The 25,875-nt window shown below is 48.6% G+C and overlaps 1 protein-coding gene across 1 annotated transcript in view; it reads left to right on the top strand.

Annotated features, from left to right (window-relative positions):
• CAPN13 (calpain 13) overlaps positions 1-25,875 on the top strand; it is a 54,871-nt gene that overhangs the window by 5,548 nt on the left and 23,448 nt on the right. The window contains 7 exon segments of the mRNA XM_060116935.1: positions 3,057-3,129; positions 3,336-3,341; positions 4,608-4,723; positions 9,848-9,981; positions 16,186-16,360; positions 17,267-17,341; positions 22,123-22,208. Of these exon segments, the coding sequence (XP_059972918.1) occupies positions 3,057-3,129; positions 3,336-3,341; positions 4,608-4,723; positions 9,848-9,981; positions 16,186-16,360; positions 17,267-17,341; positions 22,123-22,208 (665 nt within the window).

The raw sequence follows: 25,875 nt of genomic DNA, 5'->3' as shown, positions 1-25,875 counted from the left end.
CCAGCAGTCTCCATGTCTGCGAAGCTCCTGCGTGATTCTGAGTCACACTCGGGGTAGAGACTGCCCATCACCAGTCTTACCACATTCTCTTACTGCCCTGGTGTGCCCAGCCCACCTAGTGACAGGGGACCTGCCCAGAGCCAGGGGATTTTTATCTTCCAACCATCTTGATCTATTTTCTCTGTGGGCCTGGTCTCAGAAAGTCGGCCCGGCAGACTGAAATGCTTCTGGGTTTAATTTCTGACTCCTCCTACCTTTGCTCTTTTTGGATCACCCAGCACCCCTCTAAAGCCCAGAGTGAGGAAGGAACAGGCAGCTCAGGACAGGAGATAAAAAATGCTAGTTTGGTGCCTAACTTTTATGCACACAATTCTAGTGTTTGCCCATAAATTTGATGTTGACAATTGATTTTTTATTTGAAATAATTATCCTTAATTTTCATAAATTAAAGTATCTTTCTATTCCTAATTAACTAAAATTTTGGTTTTTTTCATTTTCGATTTTGTTATTTTGGTAAATCAGAGAAAGTTGTGCATTTATCAAATGCCTTCAAGGCATTTATTGGAAAGATAGCAATTGTTTCTCCTTTGGCCCATGTAAATGGTATTTTATACTATTAGATATCCTGATAGGAAACCATCCTGGCATCCTGCATTACTATGGCAAACCCTACTTAATGGTAGTGGGTTAGTTGTATAATTTATTGTTGATTCATTTGCCGGGTATTTATTTCAGTATATTTCCATAAATGAAATCAGTCTGTGATGTAATGTGATGTGTGTGTGTGTCTTTCTCTCAGGTTGCGCATCCAGACTGTGCTGACTTCTTAAAATAAATGGTGGCAGGATTCTTTCTTTTTTTAAACACTGAAACTGTAAGCGACACAGGAATTATTTCCTGAAAGTTTGAGAGAACTCAGCAAGAAAATTTTGAGTACTTAGAAGCCTTGACAGAGATAATAGGGAGATATTCTTTGATCATTTAAAAATACTGTTTCAAGGTTATTGATTTTCAGGTTATTTACCAACTTGGATCATTTTGGCCATGTTAATTCTTGTCAGAAAATCATCAGAATGCTTAAACTGATTAGTATAGAATTTTACGTCATGTTTTTATACTGCTAAAACCTCCTTTCTATTTCTAATTTTATTTGGGTTTCTCTAGCATATTAGCCAAAGGTTGGGTCTAAGTAAACCTTCTCCCCAAATACAATGTATTCAATATTTGCTTTACTGATCTTGCTGTGTTTCTATTTTGTAATTCAACAGTTGTTCTGTTTATCATTTCCTTCCGCCTATGTTTGTGAGGCTCTTTTTTTCTTTCTAATATCTAAAAGTTGACTGTGTAATCCACGTTTTTATTTTCTCTCGTTTTATAATGAATGCCTTTGAGGTGCTGGGTTTATCCATGAGTGTGGTCTTTTTAATTTTGCAAATATTACAGAAACGGAATCAATATTTATTGAACAGTTCCCTTGTCTGATGCTTCACTAAGTATTTCACATCCTTCCTCATTTGTAAATGTGAAGACTCCTGCTTTGCAACTCTGTCCGGAGACCACTGTGAATGAAGCATCTAGTCCTCGGTGAGGGTTTGGTAACAGCAGCCAGGGCACCAATAGCTTTCTCATTTGACTCCCATTTTACATATGAAGAAACGGAGGTTCAGCAAAGTAAAGAAGGTTGCTCAAGGTCACCCAGGGAACAAAGCAGGCAGGATTCCACACCAGGCTCGGTTCAATCACTCTCAGCACACCTACCCCTCCTCTGCACATCATGGGGGTAAACCAGGGGTAAACGACGAAGAAGCTGCAGATGTGCTGGGTCTAGAAAGCTGAGCCACACTGTCTTTTTTACCCCATCCAAAACCCTGATGGCCTCCACCCTCTTCTTTAATTCCTGAGTGGAGGATCGCCAGCTAGCCTCCCCTGAGACCTTGAGTTCCCTTTTCCAGTAGAAGGTGAGGGGACAGCTAAAGCCACTGAAGTGCCCCAAGTTGCTGTGACACTGGGAGAGTTGCTCCCTCCAGGGCCCTGCGGAGAGCTGTCCTTCCTGCTGGTGTTGGGAGAGACCCCAGGTTCTGAGCAGCCAAGGGTAGGGCACAGGGTCAGCTGGATGCCTCCATCGCAAGGGCCTAGGCCTGAGCGCCCTGCCCTGGCCATCAGAGAGGGCTGGTTATGTGCAGAGAAGATGGTGGGAGGAGGCCTGGTGAGGTGGGCTGGCTGACTGTTTGCAGACACGCACACCTTTGTTTGCCCCTTGGCGGCTCCACCAGGAAACCGGCCGGCAGTATACGAAGGGCTGACAGGTCTCACAAGATACAGGACTCCACACGTTCATGGCTGTTGAGTAGATGACTCTACTTTGCCGCCCTGCTCTCTGGGGACTTATTTGTCAATGTGAAAAGAAATGATACAGGAACAGTTACCAAATTATACAGATCCACACAGTGGAAGAGATGCACAGAGAGGATGCTCAGGATAATCCTGTGGGCTCCTGGTAGCAGGAAAACCTAGAGGCTGCTTGGGGCCTTCCAGAATCAGTCTGTGTGTTAGCCAGGGAGAGGACAAAGACCTGAATAATGCACATCCTCTGTCCTGTACAGCACATGGCTGCACTTGAACCTGGAACTCAGAATGTCTACACTGACTTCTGAGAGATGACATTTCACAAGGAAAGCGTGGTTATGCTTATAAAAGTTTCCTCTAATAAAGGCATCCTATTCTTTTTTGGTTGTTTATAAACTCCTAATGAAACAGTGCTGTTGGTACCAGGATGGCTGGTACCATGATGTAAGGATCCTGAGTCCTTATCTCTTGGCACAGATTGCTTATGCCTTTATTGCCTATTTGGTCAGTTACATACACACCCTTTTGACATCTACCTTGATGTTGGCAATAAAACCTGAGGAATGAGGGCAGTTTCCTAGCTCAGATTTTAAACAGCTGTTTAAGAAGTAAGCTCTACCCCTCAAAGACAAGGGGAGTGATGTCTCGGGTAGCACACTGGGAGACAGAGGAATGAAGGATGCTCATGGCTTTTCTCCCTCTTTTCTAAGGATTTACTGAAGGGTAATTCAGAGCCTCACTTCATCCTGGAAGGCGTGAGCAGTTTCGACATCCAACGGGGAGGCAGGTAAGAACTCAGCCTCTTCCTTTCCAGCCCTGGATTGACGCAGGCTGCCCAAAGTCAGCCTCAGAGTAGGGGGGGTCAAGAGCAGTGCCCACCCAGACCCACAGAATGCTGCCCCATCTTCTGAGGAGGCAAGGCTGGCACCCTCGGTGTTGCTGTGGGTGGGCTATTCACGCCCAGACCCTCAGCCTGGAAGTCGGCTCAGCAGCGGGTGTGCAGAGCCCTTTGGGGAGAGCAGTTATCAAAGAAAAGGAGCAAATAGACACAGAGTTTAATCTGAGCACTGAGTAGAGAGAAGCATCAGGGAAGCAAACGTTAATTGAACTTCTGCAAGGCTGTGCTAGATACTTTGTATGTGCTATTTCGGTAAAACCATTACTCGCATCACCACCTCTACCCCATCACCACCTCTACCCCCATCACCACCTCTACCCCCATCACCACCTCTACCCCATCACCACCTCTACCCCCATCACCACCTCTACCCCCATCACCACCTCTACCCCCATCACCACCCCCACCCCCATCACTCCCATCACCACCTCTACCCCCATCACTACTCCACCCCATCACCACCCCCACCCCCATCACTCCCATCACCACCACCCCATAACCACTCCACCCCATCACCACCTCCACCCCATCACTACTCCACCCCATCACCACCTCCACCCCCATCACCACCTCTACCCCATCACCACCTCTACCCCCATCACCACCTCTACCCCCATCACCACCTCTACCCCCATCACCACCCCCACCCCCATCACTCCCATCACCACCTCTACCCCCATCACTACTCCACCCCATCACCACCTCCACCCCCATCACCACCTCTACCCCATCACCACCTCTACCCCCATCACCACCCCCACCCCCATCACTCCCATCACCACCTCTACCCCCATCACTACTCCACCCCATCACCACCTCCACCCCCATCACTTGCATCACCACCTCTACCCCATCACCACCCCCACCCCCATCACTCCCATCACCACCCCCACCCCCATCACTCCCATCACCACCTCTACCCCCATCACCACCTCTACCCCCATCACCACCTCTACCCCATCACCACCCCCACCCCCATCACTCCCATCACCACCTCTACCCCCATCACCACCTCTACCCCATCACCACCCCCACCCCCATCACTCCCATCACCACCACCCCATAACCACTCCACCCCATCACCACCTCCACCCCATCACTCCCATCACCACCATCACCGCCTCTACCCCATCACCACCTCTACCCCATCACCCCTTTCACCACTACCACTATCTCCATAACCACTACCACCACCTTCTCTATTTTGTTTGGAACTGAACCCAGTGAATCTTTCTTCCAGTTCTCCTCTCTCAGACAGAAAAAAATGCGTTATTCAGAAGGAGGTATGCTGACTCTGTGCAGTACATGGGATGGGGCTTCCAGTTGTGTTCAGTCAGCTCTCATGGCTTATGTCCCTTCCCAGGAGATTGCTGGTTCCTGGCAGCACTGGGCTCCTTGACACAGAACCCACAGCATCTGCAGAAGATCCTAATGGACCAAAGCTTTTCATACCAATATGCAGGGATTTTCCATTTTCCGGTAAGTGTGCTGCTGGGATGCTCCTTAAATGGGATTCTCTGTGAGCACAGAAAGGTGACCGTCGTGAAAGTTCTGTTGGTCTGGCAGCCCGAGATGTGGAAAAGACACTTATGTGTTAGTTACTCTGTGTTGGCTCATGATCTGACGACACATAGGGAGGATGAGAGTTTAAGTGTTTTCATGTAAATATAAAGAATGGCAGAAACAATCAGCAAAAAAGAGTCAGTCATCAAGAACCCTGTATGTCATTGAGATTTTGTCTGTCTATTCCTGTGCCATGTCTTGTTATTTTGATTACAGTAGTTTTAGAATGAGTTGTAATATCTGGTGGCATAGGTTCTCCTTCATTATTCATTATGCTTGCCTCAAAAATATTTTATCTTGGTGATTCTTGCACATTTATTCTTCTATGAGAATTTTTAAATCATTGTGTCTACTTAAAAAGAAAAGCCACTGTGATGCAGAATAGAGCAGCATTAAATTTATGTATTAATTTGGAAAAATCAAACTTTTATTATTGTAATTATTCCTTTCCAAAAAGACAGTATATCTTTCCATTTATTTGGAACTAGTTTTATGCCCTTCAGTAAAAATGTTATAGTTATGTTTTGATATTCATGCTATACCCTTCTTGGTAAATGTATTCTCAGATATTTTACGAGTTTGTAGCTAATATGAATGATTTTTCTAACTAGACATTGCTAAAAAGAGGAAAGCTATTCCTTGTTTTATATTAAGTTGTATCTAGCCACCTTACCCAATTCTTTTATTAGTTCTAATTTTTCTCTTTAGTAGTGTCAGGATTTTTTTTTTAGTTATCTAATATTATCCACAAAGATAATTTTGTCTCTTCTTTTAATATTTATAGAGCTTATTTTGCTCTTTTGCCTTGTTGCATTAATTAGAAGGTTGCAATTTTGAATAAGAGTGATGAGCAAAATCCTGCTGTCTCTTGGTTTTAGTGACATACTTTCCTGGTTTGTCATTCTTTTAATCCACTGTTAGATTAAATTTGCTAAAAATTTTATTAGAATTTTTACATCTATATCACATTTAGAATTGACTTCCCATTGTTTGTTGTTTTTACTATGGAGTTATGCTTGCCTTTTAATATGAACCTATTGAGATTTACTTTGATCTGAAATAATTTGTATAATGGCTGTTAATCATTGATTATCTGTTCTTTAAAAGTAAAATAGGCAAAAGTTAAATCATCTGGACCTATCTCCTTTTTAAATATGATTTCTTAAATTCTTCTGACATGTTCAATAGCTGTTGATCTGCTTGGGCCTCTTATTTCTTCTAGAGTTAATTCTTGAAATTTATATTTTGCCAAGAGAACCAACTGTTTCTTCTGTAGTTCCAAATTTATTGCCCCAAATTGCTTATATAATTCTCTGAAAATTTATTTTATTTCTTCTAATGTGTGATTAAGTCAGCTTTATTAATCCCTAAACTATATTTTTATTTTTCCTTTTTTCTTAATCCAGCTCTTCTTAATCCAACCAATCTACTGTATTGGTTTTTGAATGACTCAACTTTCAATTTTCATTGTTCTTTCTATTCTTTTTCTTTTAGGATTTTGATTTCCATATAATTAATTTCAATTTATTTTTATTAATTCCCATTTACTTTCTCTTGGTCAATTTTATTGGTTTTTTGTTTTCTGAAACTATACACTTAATATTCTTTCTTTTTTTCTTCATGATAAAAGATTTAAGACTAAAATTTTCCTTCTCAGATCTTATCTGTATCCATCGGTTTTAATATCAAATGTCTTTTATTAATTTTAAGTTAATATGTTTTTAGGTTTTTTATGATGTTTTTAGTTTTGATTAAGTTTTAATAGGGGATCATCCCTTGGTTGTAGAGTTTTAGACTTATTAGATTATGATCAGAGAATATAATTCATAAACTCTCACATTTGGGGAAATTATTAAAGTTTTATTCATGGCCAGGTCCACAACAGTTTTTATAGATGCTTCATGGACATATGAGAAGAGTATATATTATTGATGATAATATATCCATGATACATGGAATCAAGCTGTCTGATTTGCAGATTGTATAATCTGCAATTATCTCTTCTATCTTGGCTTATTTTTTGTCTATTTGATTTGTCATATTCTAAAAGAAGTGAGTTAAAGTTCTTCCCCAAAGTTATAGTTTGGAGGGTCCCTCATGTTCTGGCTTTATACTTTTCCTGCTATATTCTTTGGTGACCAGATATTTATGTTCTTGCTCTCCGGTTGTTGCAATAAAGCTTACACAGTATCCCTCTTTGCTATATTTAATTCTTCTGAACTTGAATTCCTCTTTATCTGATATTCACATTGCTACTCCAGCTTCCTGTTACTTACATTTCCCTATTATATCGTTGCTCATCCTTTCACTATCAATTTCATTTTCACTACGTTACCAGTGTATTTCTTGTCCAAAGCATATTCAAAACTCATTACTCACCACTGTTTCTTTCAGCCTTCATTTCCTCTTAAGATTTTTGTTCTAATTTCATCCACATTTGGTAGGAGTAGTTCCTTGAATAGTTTCCTCAGATTACATGAGTATTTCTCATTTGCTCTTACTTAAGAACAATATTTCGGTTGGGTTTAGGATTTTTGGATTACATTCCTTTTTCTCAAGAAACTGTAAACATTTCTCCATTGTCTTGTACCTTCCCCAGTGTTGCAGAAGAAAAATCCAATGCTAATCTATTCTCTTGACCTTGTATGCAACATATTCTCTCAAATTGCAAGTTTATATGAGGCGATCTCTCTCCTTGGTTCAGAAATTTCTCTAGAAATGTCCAGATGTGTGAATTCCAGGCAAGATTCATCTTGCCTGGAATTCAGTGAGCACTTTCGTTCTGAAGACCTGCCTCCTTTTTCTGCTCAGCTGTTTCCCTCCATTTTTTTCTGGGTGTCCTCCTTTATCCTGTTGCTCTCTTCCTGAAGTCCAGTTAGCATGCTAGGTCTTCTAACAAGCTCCCAGATGATGCTGATGTTGCTGGTCCAAGGGTCACACTGAGGAGTTAGCCAGAGGGTGCAGTGTTTAGCTGTGTCTGGGCTCACCTCAGGGGTGCAAGTGTTGGTGGGGTGACAGGTAGTTAGGACAAACTGAGGCCCAGGCTGGACATGCTTTGCCCTTCTGGGTGGTGAGGATAGTCCCACAGTTCCCCAGAAATAGCTACAAGTGCTGACCTCTGTACATCTCATCATTCTGAGCTTGGGCACTCTTCTCTGGAAAGGGCCCAGTGCCTGGGCAACTTGCATGCTTTGCCCAAAACACTTCTGGTTTCCCTCAGACACTTGGGTACTGGCTAAATGGCACCAGCCAGCTTCTTGAAGGGTGCAGACATTATCCAGGTGCCAGCCCTCCTCACCCAGAGCAGTGAACCCGGAAACACTGATCGGTGGCCTCATTCTTGATCACCAGTCAGGCCATTTTCATCCTTTTTGGGAACGATGATCTTATCTGAGGTTCCCTTTGTATAGGGAGAACAAGTCTGGTCAGCATTACTGGTGTGGGAAGATGTGAGTGAGGGTAGAACTAACAAGGGGATCTCGTTCAAGCCAGGACTCACTCGTTCTTTATGGCCTACTATGTGCCAGGCACTACCCTAAGTGCTGAATGAAAAGCCTATCGAAAAACAGTTCTTACTTTCAAAACTGTGATCTCACCTTCACACACTCATCTGATCCCATCACAGTAGGAGGTAGCTCTTACTCTTACCACCATGTGACAGATGAGGAAACTGAATCACAGAGAATTAAGTGTCTTATCCAATAGCTATTGCTCAGGACAAAAAAACAAAACCAGGACTGGAGCACAGTTCCACTGGCTGGATACCACTTACTACACTTTGCTATCCAATTAAACCCCAAATCCAGATGGGTCTGTCCTTCTAGTATCCTCCTTCAAGGAGCTAGAGTTAGCTTCCTTGATGCTTCAGACAGCTTTCACGATCTCACTGTAATAGCATCCCTGTTGGCTCCCAGCCGCACCCTCCTGTGCATCTTACTGCAGTCGGGATGCAGATCCACAGCTGGGGCGACACCAGCTCCAGTGCACTGCGAGGACACATCTTCTTTGTCTTGTCTCCACTGACATCTCTGTCTTGGTCTCCCTCCCTGCTTCAAAAGTGCATCCTCATCTGTATGCAAAAGCCCAACATCTGGGACATCCAGCTGTGGGCAAGGCTCCCTGTCACCACCAAGCAGATGATGGATTGCATCCCCCCAGCTTTACTCCAAGCCCAACTATCGGAGGCTTGCCTGAGTCTTGTCAAGACTCAGGCCTGAAGCCAGAAGCCCTGTTGCTGATCCAGAGACCAGCAAACCAATCCAAAAAGCTGACTTTGTTATGAATTATCCTCATTTGGCAATGCCCCCGGGTGAACCATTAAGAGTTGAATGCTGAAGGTTAAGCCACTCTGTTTTGGAGGAGCATCTGGTTCATTTGCGCGCTTAGCAGCAACAGTGCCAGCCCGCTTCATGGCCGCTGCTCTGCTGGCAGGGACAGCTGGACGTGAGGAGAGGAGGGCCAGGGTGAGGCTGTGACCGCTCAGTCCTCCCCAGCAACCTCACCGTTCGGCCCCCAGGCTTCCGCCCACACTGTCGCCGCCGCCTCTGGGATGCCTTCCCTGCACCTCGCCACCTGCTGGAATCCTGCCTCCTCTCTCAAGCCTTCAGCTCCCTACAGGCTCTCCTTCCCCATCACAACACTCTATGCCTCCCATTCTCCGTTGCTATTCAGCATCTGCTTCCCCTACTGCCGTTTTGTATACAAGATGTACCCGGAGGGTCTTCAGTGTGCCTGAATCTCACAAAGGACTTGCCAAAGTGAGGCAGGAGTTGGCCACAAAGTCCAGCTGGAGCCCAAGACTCCTTCGTCCCTGCTGTATTTTCCTTGATTAACTTGATCTGTGACTCACCTGTCCGTGGAGATGACAGTCCGGTCCCCTGTCCGCCAACCTGGGCTGGGATTTTGGTCTGGATAGACTTCCTTGTTGCACCGTGGTGGTTAAGTGGCGATGGTGGTTATCTTTTGGCCTGGGTCGGGGGGCCAGCACCTCCCTCCTGCCCCAACTCTACTAAGGAGTATATTCCCCTCTCTCTCCTCCAGTTCTGGCAGTGAGGCCAGTGGGTGGAAGTGGTGATTGACGATCGCCTACCGGTCCTGAGCAATGAGTACTTCTTTGTTAATCCTCGCAACAAACAAGAGTTTTGGCCGAGCCTGCTGGAGAAAGCCTACGCCAAGTAAGGACGGGCCCGTCCCTCTGCCCAGGGCCTGGATGCTGGCCCTGCCCGCCCAGCCACTTGCCCTGACTGATGCTCCCCACCAGCCGGCGCTAAGACTTTTGGCAGCTCTGCTCAATGCGAGCGATGCCCCTGGGAGCTTCAGAGCCTTTGCCACCTCTCTGGGCATCCTCTATAACTAATCACTGTGCGCAAGGCTCAGTTGGAGCCAGAGGAGGGACCCAGAGACACACGGCGAGGGGTGGGCAGGGCAGAGCTGGACAGAGATAGGCACTGACAACGGTATTATTGTAAAGGCTGGTGTCCGGGCCCAAATAAAATGTAGTATCATGTTCAAAGTCTGCTGAGAGGGGCAGAGGGGAGGGACGGCAGTTCTGACTCAGAGACTCAGCTGGGACTGCACAGGGGAGGTGGCGTTGAGCGAGGCCTTGAAGGATGGGTAGGATTTCAGAAGAGAGAGAGGAGATACGAGGGGGGGAGTGATGTGAGCAGTGACCCGGCGGGACACTTGGGGACCTGGTGTGGCTACCGTGAGATTGCATTTATGACTGGGGGCAGGGCGGGAGCTGCTTATTATTATATGGTCCAAACACCAGGAGTCAGGGACTACCTTCTGGTGTTAACAAGCTCGAGGACTTATAAACTCCCCAAGTCACCTGTTTCACTTAGACAATTTGGGTTGCTTGTATTCAACAGATGTGTATGGTGCATTTAATCATAGTCCAGGCACTGTGCCGGGCACTGGAAGAGACGCTCACGCTGGCTCAGGTGGGGTGTGCAAGAGTATGTGCGTGTGTAAGAGGTCGCTGTCATCAAGACCCACACAAGTGAGGGACACATCAGAGCTGGAAATCAATGCTAGGAGACAAAAGGTCAGGGGACCACACATTTCAGGAGAAAAATGAATAGTGGAGAGTGTCCTGGAATTAGGTTCCCCAAAGATCTTCCTAACCAATGCCTCACAATGACAAATGGGGAAGCCAAGACTCTGAATAGTGATGTGATGGCAGGTGTAAGCGATTAACCTGAGTCTGCTGAGGTTTTTGGTCGTTTGATCAGGTGACATCATTTGGCAAGACTGAAGACCCCGCCCCATCCAATCCTGGGCCCTGAGGAGTGGTTACGACCCCACAGACTACCCCAGTCCTTGTCCTTCTGGAGGCACATCTCAAGGGCTTTTTTTGTGCGTTCTTTCTTTTGAGCCAGCTTGTGCAAAACTAAAGCTGTTGCTCGTTTCCAGTGTCAGGAAGAGCTGGTCGTTAGCATTTGAGAATGAAGCCCAGAAAACAGGCGAGGTGGATGAAGCAATCCATATGTTTGGGGAGGTTAATTCACTTCTAAGCTACTTATGCAAACACTGTCATTATCTTTCCGGGTGGATTCAGTGCTCACCGCTCCAGGGCCTCTTTTTTTTTTTCCTTATTGAAAGGGGGGAGCATGGCAGTTCACTTGGAGAATTAGAAAGCTCGCAGATGAAATGATGACTTTGACCCGATTTTGTTAACAGCTGACCTAAAGCAATCATTCAGCTTGAAAAGAAATGGGAAACTGGACCCAGAATCCACATTCCACTGCCTGAAGAAATCTAGTGCAGGAGAAGATGTTTCAAACTCCAAAGCTATTTAAAAGCTTTTCCCTCCATCCAAAGAAGAGGGTTATAGAATGCAGGAGGAAATCAAATAGAATTATAGCACATCAGAGCTAGACGGAGCCTCTGTCAGCATCAAACCCTACCTTCTTTGAAAGATGAGAAAACTGAGGCTCGGGGTGGGGGCGGTGAAATGACTTGCCCAAGGTCACACCGTGTTTGAGGCCAAGATGGGATCAGGTCTGTCCTCCCCAGTCACGTGCTTTTCCATCACTTCTTGATACTGTCAGTCCTAGAGGAAAATGATTTGTCTTTTTGCTTCTTTGGAACTCAGTGTCTGGCACAGAGGGACCACAGCGCAAGCATAGAGAACCCACCTGTCCAGGTGGAGATGGTCCTCTTTCCCTCCAGGGGTGTAGGCAATATTGAGTGAACACGTGGATCCCAAACTTTCAACCATTCTTGCAGCTGGGGAGTCAGAAATGAATTGGTCAAGTGAGTCAGATGTGGAGGGGAAAAAAATCTTTGTTTGCAGGGTTTTTTTCCCCAGAGGTCATAAAATAGAAGAGTGGGAGACAAGACCTTGTAAGCTGCCTAGCATCCTTTCGGAAATCTCTGTGGCTCAGAATTATAGCCTTTCAGCATCCTTTTTGGATCCCGATTTGACATCTGAATTCTTCCCTCTCTCATATCATTGCCAGGCATGTAGACATTTCCCCAAAATGAGGCTGAAGCCGAGGGGTGAGAACAAGGCTCTCTCAGAATTCCTGGGTTCAGGTGACACGCGTAGTGACAGGTGTGGCGAACACAGTACTCTCTCTCTTTCTCTCCCTTTCTATTTCCTGGCAGCAAAGGGAGCTAAGAAGAGTTGACTTGTCCCTGAAGCATGAGCAGGATCTGTGAGCTCATGTTTGTAAAGCAGAGAGGGAGAGCTCATTGTCTAAACACCCAGCTGCTTCTGGGACAGGCTTCATGGGCATCGTGGAGACACAGCAAGAGAAGGCTGTGGAAGACACCGAGGGGGACACTGGCCATGGGTCCCTCCCCTTGCATTGGGTGTCTCTGTGGTGACTGCAGAGAGTGGGAGGTGCATGACGTCAGACCATCAGACGAGGCCCGTGGACACTGAGGCAGCGGCCCTGACTTAACGGGGCAGAACCAACAGCTGCTTTCCTGGTGTGGCTCCAGTGAAGCTCTATTGGAAGCCAGAAGGGGGTGTGGCAACATGGAGGTCATGCTGGTGGGCTCTGGAATGGGTTCCAGAACCCTAGTCTTGGTGATCTTCCAGCACCCTCAGCAAAGCCCTCTTAATCTAGGACCCAGAGCCAGAAAACATGTGGAAAATCAAGTGAGTCAGATGCTGAGACCTACCTAGGCACCATCGATCCATTGAAGCTTTGCAGTTGACTAAAAACACTGCAGAGATAAGAGTCTAATACCAGACAGCCCTGGTCAGAGAGAGGGAGAGACAGAAAGATAAGATTTAGAACCAGCTTAATAACAAGTTGAGATCCATCTGCCACCTGGTTCCTGTAGAATGGCCCTTGGGTTCTGTGGATCCTTTGCTTTCATTAACATAAGACTCTCTAAGCCGTCCATGGTGTTTGTGCCTGGGACAGTGTCCTGCTGAGAGTGGCTGCTTGATCTGTATTTGCTGAAGTGAGTTTATGTGAATTCTGGGGGACCCCAGGAGGAGAGAACTGCAGAGGTGGAAGTATGGTGAGAGAGGGGTGTCTGAGGGGCCCCAGAGCCGATCCAGGTGAAGGGCCGAGGACCGGGAGGGGTCTTGTCCGAGGCCTCGGACCCCAGTAGAGGCGGCAGCAGGGTGGATGCACGCCTGACCCCCACGTGGTTTTGCATCACCAGAAAGCAAGCCACAGCTGGAGCTCTCCTGCGGCTACCGACCTGTATGGGGCTTGGCCTCTGCTTCCCCGTCAGGGACAGGAAAGCTTAGGACCCAGCCGGAGGCCCGAGTGACCAGGCAGTGTGGGAACCTGCCCACTGGACAGCTTTGACACCAAGAGGCGGGGTCTCCTGCCTGGCCTGGCTCAGCTCCATGCTGTTGTGGGTTTGCCCTGCCTATATTTTAGGAGCCCATGGGAACCTTTCAAGTTTACCCCATCAACAGGAACTTGAGTTCTCAGAACAAATCTGACCTCATCGGGCCCCTGCTTCAGTGTTTCTCCTTGTGAGTGATCAATCCTCCCTCTCTCCCGGGAATACCAGTCAGTCCACCATCAACCCCACTCTACCACGCTCTTCCGGCTCCGGAGCCTACCTGATGTGATTCTTCCTCCCCAGAATGACCATCCCACTGTCCAGACCTGGATAAAACTCAGTTCAGAGTTGTGCCCCCTCTCAGAAGCCTTCCCGGGACCCCCAGTTACTTCCTCTCTGTTCCAAGGTGATCCACGCGCTCTCACAGCAAATAGACACCCAAGGAAGGCAAAGCAACCTGACACGTCCTTCTAAGGGGAGAGCATGTGGGTGGTGAGTGCTGCTGTGGAGGGGTGGATGAGTTTGACGGTAGAAGCAGGTGAGCATGGACTTGTTGTCCTGCTCGTGCTCATAGCAAGCACACCTCCACAAGCCAGACCCTCTCCACGTGCTGTGTGTGCTTCACCTGGCAGCACGACCACAATAGCCCATTCTCCAGAGGAGCAAAGGGGGCCTTTGCCTCCCGCCTGAGAGGAGAGCTCATGAGAGGGGAGGCCAGCAGTTGGGCTGAGCAGATTGGCTCTTGAATCTGGAGACTATCTGCCTCTCTAGTAGGTGACTGGGGGAGAATTGGGAGGGGGGCAAGATAGGGCAATAAGACAGGGCATTTCTCAGGGTGTGGGTCCAGAAGCAGAAACCCCATGGGAGGATGGGAAGAGGCATTTTTAAAAATATTTATTATTTTTTAAATTTATTTGGCTGAGCCAGATCTTAGTTGTGGCGCTCAGGAACTTTAGTTGCTGCATGCGGAATCTTCATTGTGGCACACGGGATCTCTTAGTTGCGGCATATGGGATCTTTAGTTGTGGCATGCGGGCTCTTACTTGGAGCATGCGGGATCTAGTTCCCTGACCAGGGATCGAAGCCAGGCCCCCTGCGTTGGGAGCATGGAGTCTTAACCACTGGACCACCAGGGAAGTCCCGGAAGAGGCATTTGGAGAACAGGTCTGAGAGTTCTAGGTGGTTTGCTTTGGGGATGTGTTATGTAAGCCTCACCCTCACCTGTGTTACCTTCAGTGACATCACCTCCCTGGTGATTCTGGGGGGAGTGGGTTAGTTCTGAGGATGGGAATGGGGATTCTGGGTCAAGCTTCGCACAGAGTAAGAATAGAGGCTGCTTATGGCCACAGCGAGCATCACAATTGTTGACTGTGGGCTCTTGGAGGGCAGGAACAGGGTCTCATCCATCTCTGAACGCTCAGTGCCTAGCAAAGTACCCTGCACACAGCCAGTACTTACCACTGTTGTTAAACAGGAAACAGTGGATCCTTTTTTTTTTTAACATCTTTATTGGAGTATAATTGCTTTATAATGGTGTGTTAGTTTCTGCTTTATAACAAAGTGAATCAGTTATACATATACATATGTCCCCATATCTCTTCCCTCTTGCGTCTCCCTCCCTCCCACCCCTCTAGGTGGTCACAAACCACCTAGCTGATCTCCCTGTGCTATGCGGCTGCTTCCCACTAGCTATCTATTTTACGTTTGGTAGTGTATATATGTCCATGCCACTCTCTCACTTTGTCACAGCTTACCCTTCCCCCTCCCCATATCCTCAAGTCCATTCTCTAGTAGGTCTGCGTCTTTATTCCCATCTTGCCCCTAGGTTCTTCATGACCAATTTTTTTTTTTTAGATTCCATATATATGTGTTAGCCTACGGTATTTATTTTTCTCTTTCTGACTTACTTCACTCTGTATGACAGACTCTAGGTCCATCCACCTCACTACAAATAACTCAATTTCGTTTCTTTTTATGGCTGAGTAATATTCCATTGTATATATGTGCCACATCTTCTTTATCCATTCAACTGTTGATGGACACTTAGGTTGGTTCCCTGTCCTGGCTATTATAAATAGAGCTGCAATGAACATTTTGGTACATGACTCTTTTTGAATTATGGTTTTCTCAGGGTATATGCCCACTAGTGGGGTTGCTGGGTCATATGGTAGTTCTATTTGTAGTTTTTTAAGGAACCTCCACACTGAAACAGTGGATCCTTATCATAATAATAGCCAATCGTTATTAAAGGCTTCCCATGTGCCAGGCACTACGCTAAGCCCAGCCCTAGGAGGTTAAGTAACTTGTCTAGGTGAAGCAGCTAAATATCTGGTGAGACTGGGATTCAACCCTTGGCCTGTGGCTCCAGCACCTGCATTCCTAAGCTCTATACAATACTGCCACCTGTGGGGCTCCCCAGGCCCAGGAGACCAGGAGAAGGAAGCAGTAATGGTGACACATCGCTAGATTCTTTAACCAGGAGAACAGAAGGTGGGCAGGTTGCCATAGCCCAGGGGTGATTGGGAAGTCCTGGGAAATATGCAGAGGTCCGGGTACAACCTCCCTTTCTGGGGGCACCAAAGGCACCACAGGGGTTGATCTGCCTTTATCCCTCCCAGGTCTCATGGGTCCTGTGTCAACCTGCACCGTGACTACCTCCCCGATGCCCGGGTGGACCTCACGGGAGGGGTGGTCACCCACATCAGCCTGCATTCCTCCTCGTCTGACCTGATGACAGTGGTGAAGATGGTAGCTGAGGCAGGCTCCCTGATGACCTGCAGCACCCTGGCCAGGGTGAGTAGACCAGGAATCTCGCTGCACTGGTTCGAGCCTTTCCTCACCCAGGAGTGTTCAGCTAGCGACCCTCATGGAGCACTGATGCTGTGCTTTACCGACACCACTTCATTTACTCCTCACAATAGCCCTCCATCTGAAATAGGGATTGCAGAATTCACTTACAGAAGAAGAAATGGGCTCAGAGAGACTAAGTAAAATGCTTACCACCACACAGCCAGTGAGTGGCTGAGCAGGGGTTCAAATGCTGTTGTCTGATACTGAAGCCTTTGCCTAGTGCTTCCCTATGACCGGAAGCAGCGGGGTCCAGAGTGATCGGGGGGCCCTTTGATTCTCACTGGCTTTAAAGGCAGCATCCCAAAGGCAGAGTGCCCCATTCTGAGGAGCCTGAATGACTCTCCAAATTATTTGAGTCTGTTCTGAGACAGCCAACACCGTATCCCTGAGGACACTTCCTTCACTCTTTAACCATGTGGGCTTTGAGTCACACACCCCTAGTCTGAAATGCCACATGAAACCAGAATGCACTTTAAACCCCAATTCCTCATAGCTTGGAGGTGGTAGGTCTTCCCAACTCCCACAAAATGCCCAGAAGTTATGTCTTGTGTTGTGTCTCATTGATAGCAAATAATTGAAGAAGCCAGCAGCCCACGTCCTCAGGACTTGGTGGCCTTCTGTCTGTCATGGGTGGTCCCCTGAGGTGTGAAATGCTGGCGCCTCAAGCACCCTACAGCCTTCAGACTCTGCCTCTCTAGAAAAGAAATCCAGGAACACATGCCATTCCAACGTGAGTCAGTGGGATGCTTTTCATCTGGCCACAGCCCAACTGCTGATTGAATAGTGCTTTTCTATCTTTTTGAAGAATGTGTGAATGTTTAACACTTGGTCTGCTTTCCTCCTTTGAAGCCGACACGTGAGTCCACGAGGATGGCAAACAGGCTGGTGAGTCGGCATGCCTACACAGTGACTGGCGCTGAGCAGGTAAGGCTCCCCGTGAACACGGTGCCCCAGGGTTCTTGCTCCTCTGCACAGGAGTCAGAATCACTTGCCTCAGGGAGCCCAACAAGCTGAAACAAGTAGTGATCACCCCTGCCTCCACCATGGTCAGGCCCATCACGGACAACCTCATTCCCTCTCTTCATCCTGAAGTTCTGGTGCCCAGTATACTCATCCCCCAGGGAGCCACCAAAAATCTTACTATCCTTGAATGGCCTCAGACAGGCAGACTGTCTAACTAGGCTGGGGGATTAGCCCAAAAAGAAAGCAGAATTAACTACCCAATTGACTTTGGAGGAAATTTTGCCCCGAAAGGGTTTTATTTGTTACGTACCAACTGAACTGCTCTGACAAAGACACTCGAAAATGCAGGGGCTCAAACAAGATCAAGTTCACTTCTCAGCTAGGCAGGCGATTCCAGAGCTGGTAGCTGGCTCTGCCATCTGCAACATGGGGCTTCTATCTGTGAGCCCAGGACAGCTGCCTCAGGTCCCCTCATTTCCCAGCCAGGAGAGGAGAAAGAGGCTGGGGACACTTATACATCCCTAAGGAAGGCACGTATCAGTAAAGGCACACACCATTTCCTCTCAGATCCCATGAGTCTGGAACTAGTCATGTGCCACCCTGAGGCCCAAGGTTGTCTGGGAAACATACCATCTAGCTGGGCTGCCATATGCCCAGCGAGAACTTTATTCCCATGAATGAGGGGAGGATGGCTACTGGGGGACAGTCTTTCTCCTTGATGCAACAGCCGACTTTGGGTGGACAATAATGCATATCATCAGTGTGTGCACTAGCTTTTGGTCTGGAAAACACTACTAAAGTCCAGCCTCCTTGATTCGTAAATGAGAAGCTGACACTTGAGAGGGGAAGGTCAGGGTGACACAGCTGCTTGACGTGGCTGGGCCCAGACACCACGACTCCTGAATTCCCATCTATGCTTATCACGCAGCCGTGCAGGGACAGCACTTCCTGGCCTTGTGATGATTTCCCACAAATGTTCCCCCATCTCTGTAGTTCTCACAACTCTTGAGGTCTGATCATGTCTTCTAGGTCATAAGAGACAGTGTCGCAAACCCCAGGGTCCATTTTTCACAGGTATTTATGGGCCAAGGAATGCAGAGTATCAGCTTCTATTTATGGCCTGTTTCTCATATCTGCCTTCCTTCTCTGCGTGTCAATCTGTCTCTCCTGTCCATTGACCTAAGGCCAGTTACTCCATTGTTTTGTGTTTGGGTGAATGTTCCAATCTGCAAAACAGAGGCAAGGTGAGAGGGAGATGCAAGAGGGAAGAGATATGGGGATATATGAATATGTATAGCTGATTCACTTTGTTATAAAGCAGAAACTAACACACCATTGTAAAGCAATGATACTCCAATAAAGATGTTAAAAAACAAAACAAAACAAAGGAAACAAACAAACAAACAAGAAAACAGAGGCAATATTTTCTGTCTCCCACCTTCCTCCCTAAGGAAATCAGTACCAAAATGCTTCCTCTGCACAGCAACTGGAGGAGAGTAGGCACCTAATAAATGCCTGCTGGATCAGTGGATGAATGTGCTTGCATGAGTGAATGAATGCATTTGTCTTTGGCCTATGAGGATGACATCACGGATTCTCCATCATAGAATATGTGAGGAGCTCAAATGACATTTCCCACAAACAAGGAAGAGGCCCTGATAAACCGAAGCCATAAGAGATCCCAGTCCCAGTGGTTCCAGATGCTCTTCCTCTGGGATATCCCATGCCCTTCTCTGAATTCTCAGTGGAGACAGACGATACCATCATCACATCTGGCCACGGATGGACATTCTGCTCACTGTAGCTCCCCATCCCAGATGTGGACAAGTCTAGGTTAGGGAGAGAAAGTCAGCTTTCTTGTGTGCCAGCCTTGATCCAGGCAATGCTGCCTGGTTTACTGTGTTGACAAGACTTTGGCTCTGCTTCCAGATTTGGAAAAAGAGAACTGTGATCAGTGAATGATATCTGTGTTGGGCATGGAAGAAAGGAGCCACGGTACCTGCGTGATGTGCTGGCCATTCCTGGCAAGGCCCTTTTTATACACTGAGACGGCCTTTCTTTCTCCTCTGAATGCAGGGGAGAAGGGACTTGTGTATCCAGAGGTCCAGATGGCCATGGAATGTGAGTCCCGCAGAGGCTGGGCATGGGGATGGCAGTGACTGCTGGCTTATAGAGCAGCCAAGTAAACACCTAGGGCCAAGGTCACGGAGGTGGACTGGGGAGTGGAAGTGCGGGCTTGGCTGGAGTTTGGGCTCGTGATGATTCTGCCCACAGCCCGGATGTTTCCTCCCCCACAGCACACACTTTGAGTGGTTCTTATAACACAGCAGTCTGAACAGGACACTCCTGCGACAGTAGGTGATGAAGACCGTGTGTCCTGCATGATCCATTCCCGCCATTCTTGCCCCTCTGTGGCTGCTGACACTTCCCAGCCTGTGCTCAAAGGAGCACCAGCCTGGTGAGACGCTCTATGAAAGCAGTATTTGGATGTTAACATGTTAAAGGCTCTGAGAAGGCCTGTATTAACAATATAAGTACAGCTTGGTTTTAATCTACCATTAGCCATGAAACCATTTTTTTTTTTCTAGGAGTAACAATTAACTGCCTCTGGAACTTGCATTCAAGAGAATACTTTCAAGGAATTAATTATCCTAGGATAGATAACCTGGATCACCTCTTCCCAGTGGCACCCTTTCTGAGAGATCTGACCAGGGTCAGGGTACAGTCAGCAGCCAGGAGAGTGAAGCAAGAAAGCCCACCCATTCTCAGATGCAGCTGTGACCTTTGCCTCGAAGGTTACCCCTGAGGCACTTGGCCAAGGCCCACGTGATCACCAACAGAGCACTGTCCAAAGGAAGTGACACGGTCAGACAAGAGCCCAAGAACTGGATTAAAGGTTCTTCCTGCAGAAAGAGGAGGTTATAACTCTGACCACAAGTGCTAAGATTAAACCAGCCCATAAATGCAGTGTGCTTTTTAATCTGCTCATCCACCTCTGGGCAGGACACAGACAGGAAGATAAATGAAATTGGCATTTTTTACTATGCACCTAGCTGGGTCAGTGACTCCCCGGGGCCGGGGGGTACGTGTTTCTCTGCATGCCTCATTTAGCCCTGCTCTCAGCCCCTTCCAGTCACTGGCCACTCTTCTCCCCTGTGCCTGCCTGAGCCCCTGACTGTCCCTTAGGCACTGAGGGTGGCTCATTAAGCTCTTTGGGCCACCAGGTGACCATTTCTCATGTCCCTGTTCCATGGGCTCCGTCACCTGCTGGCAGTTAATAATACACTGTGTGCAAAGCCTGGGGTGCCTGGTGGGGGGCAGAGAGGGGCACCCCCATCCCATGTGGCATTAAAAGAGTACCTTCCACTGCAGTGTCAGCTAGACAGAAGTAGACAAGGAAAGAACCATACCCAAGCTGGGTTCTTGGGCCCTTGTCTGACCACATCGCTCCTTCATGGTACTGCCCTACTGGTGATCACGTGCTGGCCCAGGGTTTACGTGCAAGGTCAGGGTCTCGTCCACATGTGAGAATGAGCTGGGCCCTGGATCAGCTGTATCCTTTCTCCACTCCCAATTCCAAAATTAAGAGCCTGGGCTTTGGAGACTGACAGTGGCTGGGATCAGAATTCCTCCTCTGCCACTTACTCTGTGGCCTTGGGAAAGTTGCTTAACCTCTCTGATGCTCCGTCTCCTCTGCAAGACGAGGATTATATGAATGTCTACCTCAGAGGATTGAAGGCCGTGGTGCACGTCACACACTCAGCCAGGCCTGTCTCCAAGCCCTGCCTCCACACACGGGTTTCTTTTCCACGTGGGGATATTCCACTCGGGACTTTCTCCTGTGACCTGGAATCAGTGAACAAGTCCGCCCCTTCCTCACCCCTCCAGACCTCTGTCTCCTCAGACTACATTGGCACAGATCAATACTGCCGCTACAACTCAATCATGCTTTAATTCCTCTCACCACGCGGAGGCCTCCTGGATCCAGGAACATAAGTTCAAAGGGTTGTGATTGTTTTGTTGTAACTTTTCAACAAACAGTCCTGCCCTCTGGCCTCAGTGGTCTGAAGGAGCAAGTGTGCCGGCCTCTGTATCTGGGACAGATGATGATGCGATCCCCTGGGGAAGGAAGGAACGTTCAGGCCACAGGGATACCCTGCTCGCTGACAGAGGCAGGCTGCCGGGGGGCCGGGTGCAGCCCCGGGGCCACAGGCTAGGAGGGCTCCACTCCCAGGCCTCAAAGCTCCTGGTCTTGCTCAAATCAGCCTCCTGCTGGCCTTGCTCAGGACAGTGCTGTGGAGACCCCAGCACAGCTCCCAAGGGGCCGCCAGCAAAGAAACAGCTATTTGAGTGGAATAGAGATGCCGGCTGCGACAGGGCATGGAGGAGGATGGAGACCCATAAAGATCGCCCCTCTGCAGCCCATGGCACCATCCGCGCTATTTATCTGCTGTCGTCTCAGCTGGCGCAGGTTTTAGGATGCAGTCGTACAGACTGAGGAGGCTGCACCTACCCTGCAAGGTGCTGCACAGAAAGAAGGACCTTCTTCTCCTCGGTCTCATTGCACCTCCACACGGGCAGAGACATTGATGTTTTTTCCTTTCCATTTTTTTTTTCCTGCTACAGCCAAATGAGGTCAGAAGTTAAATTAGTCCTTGGAGGTGAAAAGCAGCTACATTCATATCCCTTCTGCTGACTTTTGCTGGAGAACACTGACAGTTTTCCTTTTCTGTTCTTTGCAGATTCAGTACAGGAGCGGCTGGGAATATCTTATCCGCCTGTGAAACCCCTGGGGCAAGAGTGAATGGAGAGGGCACTGGAGTGACAGGTATGGCTTTTTTTTTTTTTTTTTTTTTTTGCGGTACGCGGGCCTCTCACTGTTGCGGCCTCTCCCGTTGCGGAGCACAGGCTCCGGACGCGCAGGCCCAGCGGCCATGGCTCACGGGCCCAGCCACTCCGCGGCACACGGGATCCTCCCAGACTGGGGCACGAACCCGTGTCCCCTGCATCGGCAGGCGGACCCTCAACCACTGCGCCACCAGGGAAGCCCGACAGGTATGGCTTTTGGAAACCTCTCTCTCTCCTTCATGGAGACCCGGTGTTTGGAGAGCATTCTGGCCCGTGAGGGCAGCAGGTGGATCTCACTGTAGGTCTGTCCAGTTCACACCTGTGTGTGACTTTCAGTCGAACTCACACTCCCGTGATGCCATTCACCAAGCATCATTTAAACACCTGCTGTGTACTCTGGAGTAAGTACATTGTGCTGGGTGGGTGCTGTGGGATGCATACAGATGACAAGAGACGGTGTCTGTCCTCCAGAAGGAAACAGTCTTGAGCGATGAACCCATATACCTAGAATAAGTACAAAATTAAAAGGGATAGGGTAGGGCAGGAGTCAAGTTCTACTTGGCAGACAGAGATGGAGAGAAGGAGTCTCCTTCCATAAAAGGATCCCATGGGATTCTGATCCAGATGATGCCATGTCATCAGGATGGACAAGACTTCGTTCTAGGGGGAGCTGGGGAGCTGAGGCAAAGACCTGGCTGATTTTTTGACTAAGTCCACCTGCGTCGTCCATCCTGCCCTCTTGGTCCAGACTCCCACGAGCAGCTGGTGCCTTGCTGGTGGTAGGAGTGAACAAAGCTACGTGGGTCTCAGATGCCTCTGCTGGCCGTGTCCCAGGCAGTTACTCGCTGACCCAGCTGACCTATGGGGCCCCTGCTGTGTGGTCTGTAGTTTCTGGAGAGCTGGGCTGGTGTTTCCCAGCTGCCAGGAGGACTGATCCCTGGTCCCCACCCCTTTGCTGACTAAGAATGAGATGACAGTCCTGAGAGGGCTGGCAGGCCAGCCACAGGGGACTGGTTCCTCTCAGCAGCCAGCAAGGCCCAGCCTGCCCGCAGGTCTCTGAGGGCCTGTGTTAGATCCACGGAAAGAGTCGAGACATGTTGGCCAGCTGTGGCAGCTTAGCACAAGGGAGAACATGATCTGAAAGGAAATACATTGCGTTCAAGCAGGAGAACAGGCCCCAGCCAGCAGTGAAAATCAACACAGGGCGAAGTGTGTTCTGGAGGCGAATGCAGAGTTCTCCTGTCCCTGCCCTGAGCCTGACGTGCCAGCCTGGGCGGTGCCCAACAGCCGAGGTGCCTGCACAGGTGGGGCTGGAGGGTAGGAATATGAGAGAGAGGGAGAGGGAGAGACATGAATTCTTAGAATAAACCTGGGTGTGACCTCCCTCAGATGCTCCCTGGAGAACAGGGCAGCTGAATCCCCTCCTCCCGCACAGAAGGGGAATGAACCACTGGACGATATTTTACTCCCCGCCGCGCGCTCTCCTTTTATCTTGCCTCTGTCCTTTCTTCCTCCCTGGGGATATCCATGGCCCTTTCCAGCCCTCCTTCCCAATCATCACCCCAAGCTGCCCAATATGGCCCGGGGCGGGGGGATCCGATTAGCCAGAATCCCTGATTCGGGCTTGGCTGTTGCAGTAGGAGCGGAGGAAGCACAGATGTCAGAGGCACAGAGTCCCCTTGAGTGGAAGAGGCAAGAAATTCATGTGAGCTGATGTTCTGCCCATGTTCCCCGGGCTAACGATCAATTGACCAGTGAAGGCAATAAGGGACCCCAGAGGTCAGGGAAGAGAAGCTTCCCATGGGTGGGCCTATTCAGGGAAAGCTTCATGAATGGGATTGAACTGGAGTTCAACCAAAAACAAAGTATGACTCACTTTGGAAGCCATCCCTAGGTAGGCGGGAAGTGTTGGCTGCTGCACTGAGCCAGGAACATCTGTAGTGTGTTCAGGGCCAAGAAGCTGGCCTGAGGCAGAGGAACCTGGGGGAGACGTGTCGGGGGCTGGAGCCAGAGAGCCTGGTGCCAGCTGAGAGGTTTGGATTTGTACCTACAGGCATGGGGGTTCACAAAGGCCTTTGAGCAGGGAGGAGAAGTGTGCAGAGCAGGGACGGGGGATGGACCCTGCCACACCTACTCTGGAGGATCACGTACCCCGGCTGAGGGCTGAGGTTCACCATTCCCCACGAGCAACCAGGCAGGCTGGAAGGAAGCGATATGGCCGCATCATCACTGTCTCCGTGCACTGGTCGATTTCTTCCCTACGTTTTTAAAAATTAATTAATTTGTTTATTCAGTTATTTATTTTTGGCTGCGTTGGGTCTTCGTTGCTGCACACGGGCTTTCTCTAGTTGGGGTGAGCGGGGGCTACTCTTCGTTGCGGTGCACGGGCTTCTCATCGCGGTGGCTTCTCTTGTTGCGGAGCACGGGCTCTAGGCACGGGGGCTTCAGCAGTTGTGGCTCACAGGCTCTAGAGCGCAGGCTCAGTAGTTGTGGCACACGGGCTTCATTGCTCCACGGCATGTGGGATCTTCCCGGACTAGGGCTCGAACCCGTGTCCCCTGCACTGGCAGGAGGATTCTTAACCACTGCGCCACCAGGGAAGCCCCTTCCCTACGTTTTAAGGAATGGAGACAGATGGGGAGGGCGGGTGGTCTAATCTCAACCATAATGGAAATTTCAATCACACACACTTAAAGACAAACTTGCATGAATCAATAGTGTATTGATTTACACTACATTTATTTTCCCTAACACACTGCAGAAAATGTAATTATCACTTAATTATAAAATTGCCATTTTACAATAACACATCTGACTGGCTCAGCCTTCAGCCAGAAGCCTGAGTGGTCCCTGCCTTGCTCTCCCGGCACAGAGGTGACCCAGGCCCTCCATGCAAGTCAGTCCCAGAGAAGGATCTCATTACACTTTTGTGCCTTGGGGGCCCGTCGCCTATGGATGTGCCTCCACTTTCAGGAGTGGGCTGGGAAGTGACAGATGCTCCCTTCTGCCTGTGAGGTCTCCCTCCTTCACTGCAGACTTTAGGACTAGCTTCTGGAACACATTATCCCAATGAAGTAGACAGCTTTAATTATTAACTAATTAAGCCAGCAAAAAATTATGGCATCCTACTAGGTGCCAAGGCATTGTGTTAAAGCCCTATGACGGATAATATAATGGTGAGCAAGGTCACTGATCTCATGGCACTTGGAGTCTAATGGGGGACAGCAAGAAATAAACAAGCACTAGTAACACAGGGTGCTAAGTGCTGAGATGGGAGTGGTACAGTGTGCCATGCGGGCTCAAAGGAAGCGCACCACAGGGGCGACAAGGAAGGTTTCCCAGCAGAAGTGCCTTTTAGGAGGAAAGATGAGTAAAAGTTATTGGGTTATAGGACTGAAAGGAGGAAGTGTATTCCAGGCAGAGGGAGCATCAAGGTGAAGGCCAAGGCGGGTCTGGGTTGGGTGCTGCCACTGCCACCAGACAGACAAGTATTTCTAAGGAAATGAAGATGTTCATTATTGCTGGAGTGTACAGTTCAAGGGCGGGGGGACAGGGAGCTGCTCGGGTAAACCTGGAGAGGTAGGCAGAGGCCAAGTTCTGTTTCAGAGTTTGAAGTTCATCCTGAGAGTAAAAGGGCAGCACTGATA

This window comes from Mesoplodon densirostris, chromosome 14, assembly GCF_025265405.1.
Source record: "Mesoplodon densirostris isolate mMesDen1 chromosome 14, mMesDen1 primary haplotype, whole genome shotgun sequence".
Lineage (NCBI taxonomy): Eukaryota > Metazoa > Chordata > Mammalia > Artiodactyla > Ziphiidae > Mesoplodon > Mesoplodon densirostris.
This window is presented reverse-complemented; position numbering and strand designations above follow the sequence as displayed.